At 39.4% G+C, this 9248-nt stretch overlaps 1 protein-coding gene across 1 annotated transcript; it reads right to left on the bottom strand.

Moving 5' to 3' along the window:
• Positions 1-4300: 4300 nt before the first annotated feature.
• LOC147347000 (butyrophilin subfamily 1 member A1-like) lies at positions 4301-7923 on the bottom strand. The gene is made up of 3 exons (XM_086370564.1): positions 7899-7923; positions 6124-6150; positions 4301-5928 (listed from the first exon to the last, which is right to left on the bottom strand). The coding sequence occupies exons 1-3, from the start codon at positions 7921-7923 to the stop codon at positions 5381-5383; spliced, it is 600 nt and encodes a 199-aa protein (XP_086226690.1). The 3' UTR covers positions 4301-5380.
• Between the last annotated feature and the right edge of the window lie 1325 nt (positions 7924-9248).

The following is a 9248-nucleotide window of genomic DNA, read 5'->3' as shown; positions in this document are numbered from 1 at the left end:
CCATCCTGAAGGAGATCAGCCCTGGGATTTCTTTGGAAGGAATGATGCTAAAGCTGAAACTCCAGTACTTTGGCCACCTCATGCAAAGAGTTGACTCATTGAAAAAGACTCTGATGCTGGGAGGGATTGGGGGCAAGAGGAGAAGGGGACGCCAGAGGATGAGACAGCTGGATGACATCACTGACTCGATGGACTTGAGTCTGAGTGAACTCTGGGAGTTGGTGATGGGCAGAGAGGCCTGGCGTGCTGCGATTCATGGGGTCGCAAAGAGTCAGACACGACTGAGCAACTGAACTGAACTAAACTGAAGGAATTCTAACCACTTGCCCTTGCGATGGCAGAAGTTATTGAGGTCCCATAGAATATTATAATCAAGAGTTCCATTTTCTGGTCATTTGGATCTGTTATGAGGTCTTTATTGCAGCCAGACAGTGTTAGAATAGTAAATAAGTCTTTTTGGTCTTATCTCCCCTTGGAAGCCCAAAGCTTTTAGGTTTTGGAGAAGGCATCCTAGAGGAGTAGATTTTGAGGACTGGGATTAAGAATTTCCCATTGCGGCCGAATAGGGAGGTTAAGGGACGAGGAAGCCTGGTGGGCTGCCTTCTATGGGGTCGCACAGAGTTGGACACGACTGAAGTGACTTAGTGGCAGAGAAAGTGAGGAGAAAGGGCTGAGAGAAAAGGTGTGCCCCTTCTCAGAGAGTAACAATAGTGCTTTGAAATGGGCGTGCCCTGTTTCAAAGTCAGACGGAGTACAAGGCCGAGGGCCTGAGGGCTGTGGGATTCCTCCCGCCTAGTGCTAGGACTTGGAAACAAGGTGAGAGAGAGAGGATCCGAGGAAATGGGATTTCACGCACCCTTGTAACCAGTGGATTCAATGTGGGCAGGTGGGTGGATGTCAGTCCAGCAAGGCGAGAGGAGAGTCCTGCCCTGGAGCTCGTCTCAGTTTCTAGGCAAGGTCCAAAGGAGGGGACCACGGGAGGTGGGCTCCTGAGAGGAGCCCACTCAGTCCCTATGTAGACTATCTTCAAATCTTAATGCTCTTTCCACCATCCTTTACACTGATTCATATAAATTCCAGAGAGGTTAAACAAATATTCAGATCGGTGATCAGTTTTGCCATATAAAATTTTGAAATATTAGCACTGAAAATATATCAAAGAATATTAGAAGAAAATCTGAGAGGAACATTAATATCAAAATATCTATCTATATCTATCTATGTGTGTCTATATGTAGACACACATAGAAAGATAAAGATAATAGTAATTGGATGACAGTGGAGAGTAATAAGAAGAGATTGAAAGCCCTAAACTGCCCGATTATTGTTTGCATTAGGAGGTTTTGAAAAGTCTACATCTCAATGGCTCCCTGTAAAACACCAGCAGGGATATGGTAAAAGATGCATTCCCAGTTGAGAACAGTATTCCCACTACTATCCTCCCCACCAGACCTGCCCTCATGGGCTCATTGTGCCCCACTACATCTGGGACATGGAATCCATACATGTTCAAGCTAGAAAATCAAGCTGATATCTTCCCTCCTTAGAAAGTGAGGTACTGTTTTGGTCTTCTCCAGGTAACTGAAAGTTCCTACATGCTGGTTTCACATCCAGAAAGTAAAGCCATTGCCAAATAAATTGACTTTAGCTATTTCAGAAAATTTCTAATATGATTATTATGGCTTAAAATTCTTTGAAAGAAACCAATATATCCTTCACCAGGAGAATGGATAAACAAACTGAAACACACTGATGATGGAATGTGAAAGTGATAGTCACTCAGTCGTGTCTGACTCTTTGTGACCCATGGACTATAGCCTGCCAGGTTCCTCTGTCCAGGGAATTCTTCAGGCAAGAATACTGAAGTGGGTAGTCATTTCTTTCTCCAGGGTTCTTCCCAACTCAGGGATTGAACTCAGGTCTCCTGCAGGCAGATTCTTTACCATCTGAATCATGAGCGATGTTATTCATCAATGAGAAGAAATGCACTATCAAGCCACAAAAAAGGCTTGGAGGTAACTCAAATGCATTTCTCTCAGTGAAAGAAATCAGTCTGAAAAAGCTACAATACTATATGATTTCTACTATATGACATGCAGAAAAAGGCAAGACTATAGAGACAGTAAAAAGATCAGTGGTTGCTAAGGATTTGGAAGGAGGGGAGTAAGAATGGACAGGTGGAGGGTGTAGCCCAGTTGATGTTGGTTTATCAGTTATAATGGGTGTACCACACCAATGCAAGCTGTTACTAGGTGTAACAGTGTTCATGGAATAAGGGATATAGGTAAATTTTCTGTATTTTCTGCAAAACTCTTCTGTAAACCTAAAGTTGCTTTTAAAATAAAGTCTATTATAATGTTTGTAAAATGGATTAAAGACGCCCAGAAGGCACACAAAGAGTAAATAAGCACAGGATTATTATTATTAGATGGATTCAAATGATAACACAATGAAATAACATCCCATACTTATTTTAATGGTTAGAATTAAATATCAATAATAAATAGTGAAACAAGAAATTAAAACTAACAATACCAGGTGCTGGTAAGGATATGAGGCAGTTGGAACTCCCAATCATTTCTAGTAGGAGTGCAGAATGGTACGGCCACTCTAGAAAGAGTTTGGCAGTTTCTTATAAAGTTGTAACTGCTCTAATCACATGACCCAGTCATTTCATTTTTAGATGTTTACCATAGAAAAGTGAAAACTGATATTCACACACAAATGTTTACATAAATGTTTACAGCATCTTAATTGTGGCGGTCTGAACCATGGGTTTGCAAAGAATTTCCAGACATAGAGTATTGTAAAAAGGAGGGAGTTTATTAAGAACAAACAGCAGAGATAATGCGGTCACTGCTAGTGTCTCAGGTGCACTCTCAGTGCAAATTCGACACTTTTTTGTGGGTTAGTAGCCAGTTTTTCAGAGAAGGCAATGGCACCCCACTCCAGTACTCTTGCCTGGAAAATCCCATGGATGGAGGAGCCTGGTGGGCTTAGTCCATGGGGTCGCTAAGAGTCCGGCACGACTGAAGCAACTTAGCAGCAGCAGCAGCCAATTTTTATAGCTTCAAGACAAAGAAAATTTCTGCTGCTAAGTTGGCATTAGGGTGATATAGGGTGGGTATATTTTTGCCTAATATGTGGTCAGGAAGCATACTGGTGGTGTTCATGGGGGCTTTTGACAATTATTATAATGGGGCTCAGTCAGCTTCTGAGATGACCTTGGTGCTGTGCTCAGCTTCTGTGGCCTTGGGGCAGGACTCCACATTAATTCATAGTCATCCCAATTGGAAACAACATTCTTTAGAGATTAAATGGTCAAATTACTGTACATTAATTCACTGGAATACTACTCAGCAAATAGGAATCAAGTATTAATACCTCTAATACCATGGTTAAATATCAAAAGCTTTATTCCAAGGGAAAGGAGCCAACCTCAAAACACAAAATATAATGGTTCTATTTATATGAACTTCTGGTAAAATACAAAACACACAGAATCACTAATCTGATCAATTGTTTCCAGGTTAGGTATTAATGAAATGTTTGACTACACAAATCTATCACAAAATAGTTTTTCTGTGTAATGGAACTATCTTTTATCCTGAATCTAGTAGTGGCTACATGAGTCTGTATAAGTGCTAAAACCCACAAGATTGTTCTAAAATATAATTCATACTCCATGTACATTAAGAAACTGTCTTCCCAAGTTATACATAGTAACAAGAAAAGGCAGGAACGAACCAATACCTCAGGGTGAATGGGAGGGTAAAAAGTGTAAGGATGGAATATAGATGCTCACACAGAGGAAGCTTAAGAATAAGCTTGAAAACATCTGGTTCCCTCTGAATGCCACCACGTTAGACAACTGAGAACAACTCAATTATTTTTTATTTGAAGGTTTTATTTTTCAGCATTTCACTTTATACATGCAGTACAAAACCCAAAGGTGCCAAAGAATACAATACAAAAAGTTATTCTCCCCTCATTTTCACCTTTGACATTTTAAATTTGTAATCTTAAAGACATTGCAACACTATATGGACAATCACATACTCTAGTGCTTTGTATACATTTAGAATGATGATATGATTATATTTTATGATCTATTTTTCATTACACATACCACAAGCAACACACAGTTTTCTACTTTGCACCATGCTGTGGGGAAGCTGTTTCTGAAGGAAAAAAAAAAAAAAGGATAAGGTGCCAGAGTCCAGCTCCAGCAGCCAGGGGATCAGCCTGAAGGGATGAGCAGTGTCAGTGGAAAATGATGGAGCCTCTGACTCGAGGTATGGGACTACATGTTTATTTCAAGCATCAGATCTTCTTTTATACTTTTTCAAAAACATTAGGTCAGAGGTTTTACATTTTCAGCTCCCCCTCACCCAGATTTATTATCTCCTTGTTGTCCTTCAAACAAAGTTCCTGCTTCAGTGATTCTCTCAGAATCATGTTTACTTGTGATTACATTGTAACTCATGCATACCACATTTCTCAGTTTATTTTTTATCTTTCTAAATCCTGCTTGCCCCTAGTATCTTAAGCTCACTATATCCTAAAAAGGCTTCTATGCTATGCTATGCTAAGTCACTTCAATTGTGTCCGAGTCTGTGTGACCACATAGACAGCAGCCCACCAGGCTCCCCCGTCCCTGGGATTCTCCAGGCAAGAACACTGGAGTGGGCTGCCATTTCCTTCTCCAATGCATGAAAGTGAAAAGTGAAAGTGAAGTCGCTCAGTCATGTCCAACTCTTAGTGACCCCATGGATTGCAGCCTAACAGGCTCCTCCGTCCATGGGATTTTCCAAGCAAGAGTACCAGAGTGGGGTGCCATTGCCTTCTCCGAAAAAGGCTTCTAGCTATTCTTAATTATTCCTAAACCCTAAGCTCAGCAAACTTCTTTTGCCAGAAACATTTCCCTCACAAACAGGTCTCAGATAACAGTCTTTCCCATGGCTTCAAGCTGTGGCCTACGTGCTCATCCTGGGACATTCTTTGCAAAAATCCTTGAACAAATGTCAATGGTTATTTTATAGATTATTTTCTGGGCACAACTGCAGAAGGCTTTGTGCTTTCTTATGCTTCTCTCAAGAACAATAAGCACCTTAACATTCTTTCCAGCCAACTGAACCAAAGAAAGGAAGAAACAAGTCAGAATACAGAGCTAACTCCTGCATCCCGGGTCTGTGCCTGTGGAATGAGGAAAGGGGGCTGGGGCCATGCCTCCATTTTGTCAGTAATGCCTAACACGACTCCCGACAATAAGGAAAACCATTCAAATAGATAAGAAAAAATAATTTGCTTCTGGTCTAGGAGAATTCACGTCATGATCAAATGCTTCAAACCACACTGACCTGCAGCTTATATGATGCTCCTAGTACAGGGGATTCTGGGCTGCTTCAGGCCCTGGACAGATGGTCAAAGGCTCTGACTCACTTGGCCAAAGCCTGAAAAAAGGCTTTAAGGGCCCACCAAAGGCGCCTTGAGACAAGGTGTGAATGTGAGATTTATCTACCATATTATAAAATGAAATGCTTCCCTCCTCATATTCTAGGAAGATACACACTCTGGCCGGGTGCACCTTTACAGTGAGTTTTGTTTCTGGAGAGGTGAGTGCCCAGTACTCCTGCTTATAGAACCTGAGGGCCCAGAAACCATCCTCAGGTTTGATACAAACTCTGCCCTTTCTCATTACATGAGGCCTACAAATCCCCAGGCCCCACGCGCCGTGGGTCCCGACCTCTACTTCCCAGTACCACCTCCCTGAGGTGATGACCTGATGACCCAGCACACAGGGAAGAGAATAAAATCTCTGTGGGTCCTCAGGCAGGTCTTGAGACTTCTCTCCCCAGGTTACACGTCTGTTCCCTTCCGACAAGAAGAGGGAAGGATGGGCGGTGGCTGGATCCAGAGTAATATCCACTGAAAAGACAATAACCATTTTAATATCTGAAAAAGAGGGTGCTATTATTACCCTGAGATATTTTTGAGCTTGTGGGGCACTCATATATTTCCACTTGGACTCTTTCATCTGCCCTCTTTCAATAAATCCTCAGACTGATCCTGAGAGAGTAAGAAGTAGTCTCTCTTCTGCCATCAGGGAATAATTTCACTTACCAGCCTGGAAAAATTCTTTCCTCCAGTCTAAAAAGAAAATAAATAGTCATTATCATACCTAGTATCTGAATTTCCTTGTACAAGAGGTAATTTCTTCTTTCTAATGCTTCTTTTGCTAAGGATCCAAAAGTATTCTATAACTTATCCTTGAACTAAAGCTTTCACTGTTTTTCTTATTAAATATTCTTATAAGAATGAATTCCTCTAAATTATTCTTTATATAGTGCAGACTATAGGCATTCCCAACAAACAGTTACCCTCTTCTTAAACAAATAGCTAAATTATATGCTTGCCTTTCACCACCTTCACTGAATTTAGTTGAGACTACATGACTGAATTGTAGGCAATAAAATGTGCTCAGCACAAGACCATATCATTTCTAGGTTTGACAATAAAATAGTTCATGTCATTTTTTTTTTCATTTTCATTCTTACTATACACTTTCCCACCCAACCAAGAACTGTAAGGCCCTAAAAATGGAGAAAACTGGAAAAAAAAAAAAACACCTAGTCCTCAGAGTTACTGTTTTAAGAGAGTTGCTGTGGAGAGCCACTGACCAAGATGATATAATTTATATGAGTGTGGTTAAACTGTGGAGATAATAGGAATTGCTTTAAAAAAAAAATCAAAGCTAATTACACTGCTTGTTGCAGAAATTGCTATTGTAAAGTGAAAGCAAAATACTGTAACCAACACTTTAAAAATGTGTGGTCTTGGTTTAATGCTTAGGTAATAGGAGTGACGAAAAAAGGTGAAACCGACTGCATATAGAGACATCCATGATATGTGTGTGTGTTAAGTTGCTTCAGTCATGTCCAGCTCTCTGCAACTCTATGGACTGCAGCCCACCAGATGCCTCTGTTCATGGGATTCACCAAGCAAGAGCACTGGAGTGGGTTTCCATGCCCTCCTCCAGGAGATCTTCTCAACCCAGGGATTGAACCTGTGTTTCTTATGTCTCCTGCATTGACAAGTGGGTCCTTTACCACTAGCACCACCTGGGAAGCCCAAGATATCCATGATAAGAGAAGACAAAACAGTTGCTAAGACAGTTTCCTATGAGTATTTAGGAAACATACCTTATGCACTACACAGGACTAAAGGAGCTAATTTGAAGAGGGTATTCACTGGGTCTGTTATTGACATCCTATTAAAAAAAAACTATTCATTTAATAATAATTATTCACCTTTTTTCACTCATAAATCAAAATAAATGTAAAGCTTCCAAAATGGGTAAATTTTCAAAGTTAAAAGGTGACTTTCTAGCCAAGAGTGAACAAACTAGGTATGGCCTAGGAGCCAAATCCGGCCCACCCCATGTTTGTTTAAATACAGTTTTATTGTAACACAACTGTGTGTGTGCATGTGTGTGTTCAGTTGCTTAGTTGTGTCCGAGTGTTTGTGATCCCATGGACTACAGCCCACCAGGCTCCTTTGTCCATGGGATTCTCCAGGCAAGAATACTGGAGTGGGTTGCCATTTCCTTCTCAACACAGCCATACTAATTATGTATTGTCTGTGGCTGCTTTTGTGCTAAAAGGGCACAGTTGAGTAATTGTGACAGAGACCATGTAACCCACCAACCTTACAATATTTACAGTCTTGGCCTTTACAGAACAAGTATGGCCATCACTTTTGTGGGCCACCTAAAATAAGAGATGAAATTAAAAGTGCACTCAGCACAAGGGAATAGTGCAACTTATTTATGGAGTAGAGTGTTTTAGGAAAATTAAGAGTGAGCAGAAATCAAGATGATGGACTTTTTACAGCTTTACCAGGGAGCTTCAAGTGAGCAACCATAACGGGGGACCTTAGAAAAAAAATGAGATTGGCAAATAAGTCTATAGTTATATTTTTCATACAATGATTGACACATGAAACTAACTGAAAGAAAATGTATGAGACACCTATCAACATGAAGAATATTTCTGGAAGGGCTGAGTAAATAACTAAGCAAATCTTCTTCCCCAAGGCAACAACTGAGACTCGAGAAATTGTGAAAAATGATCACTTTATATTGAGACATATATGAGTCATTCATGAAAAAATATTTAAAACTGTTTATTGAAGAATGACAATAAAAGGATGATCTCTTTTTAAAATAAAATTAAATTAGTAATAAAAAAGAAGCAAATTTTAGATATACAGAACATCTGGGTATTAATCAATATATTTATAAATAATCTGTGAATCAAAAAGAAAATTTTGAAAATATTTGGAATTGAATAAAAATGAAATCACTACCTACCAAACTATTGAATGCAGCTAAAAGCATTGCCTTGAGGGAAACTTAGAGCTTTAAATGTTTGAAGCAGAAAAAGTATTATTTTAAACCCGTAACCCAAGCTTCTCCCCAAATGGACTAAAAGGAGAAGAATAAACTAAATTAGGGCAACAGAACAGAATTTTGAATCTAGAAGTCAATTTATGATCAAGTGATGCCTTTTCAAAAGTTACCAATGCAACTCAATGAGGAAAAGTATACTATTTTCAAGAGTTGGTGCTAGCACAGTTGGATATCCACACACACACACACACACAAAAAAATGCATTTAGATCTTTCTCTCTACCCACGCAAAACAACTAACTCAAAATGTGTTATAGACCTAATGATAATAGCTAAAAATATAAAATTTTCAGTAGAAAAAAAAGATAAAAAATTGAATAATCTTGTTATACAAGAATAACTCAAGATGTAATATAGTAAGAATAATAAAAACCACAAAAGAGAAAATTATATTTTACTGTCATTTTTACTTTCTGCTTTAATCAAGTTGTAAGATGCATGTGAGAAAAAGATGAAAAGAAAAAATACTTTAAAAATTATTGTTCTTGCTATGTTTGCTAAGGATAAGAAGTTGTGTTCTGTACTTTTTTCTGTTAGCAGTACAATACTGCATAGACTTTAGGAGCTTAATTCTGTATCTTAGAATCATCTTCTTCAGGGCCATGCACTTACCAGGGTACAAGGATGTCTTCTGCCAGCCTGAAAGTGAGCAAAATGAGATACTGTTATTCCCCTTTTCTGGTCCTTCTCATAGCTTTTCCTCTCTCGTCACTGGCATTCTCTAAGTATTCAGTGACTTATTTACCTCTCCATCCCTTCCCTTCCTCACAATACTGTG

The sequence above is a fragment of the Bos grunniens genome, chromosome 23, assembly GCF_055505025.1.
Source record: "Bos grunniens cultivar Pamir isolate PY7600 chromosome 23, Bosgru_T2T1.0, whole genome shotgun sequence".
NCBI classification, from domain to species: Eukaryota; Metazoa; Chordata; class Mammalia; order Artiodactyla; family Bovidae; genus Bos; species Bos grunniens.
The sequence above is the reverse complement of the archived record's forward strand: the minus strand, read 5'-3'. Positions and strand labels throughout refer to the sequence as shown.

Coding starts and splice junctions, on each gene's coding strand:
- LOC147347000 (XM_086370564.1), bottom strand. CDS start 7,923: ATGGTTGCTCACTTGAAGCTCCCTG. Junction 6,151..7,898: donor TGCTCACTTGAAGCTCCCTG/GTAAAGCTGTAA, acceptor TTTTCTTTTTAG/ACTGGAGGAAAGAATTTTTC. Junction 5,929..6,123: donor GAAAGAATTTTTCCAGGCTG/GTAAGTGAAATT, acceptor TTGTCTTTTCAG/TGGATATTACTCTGGATCCA.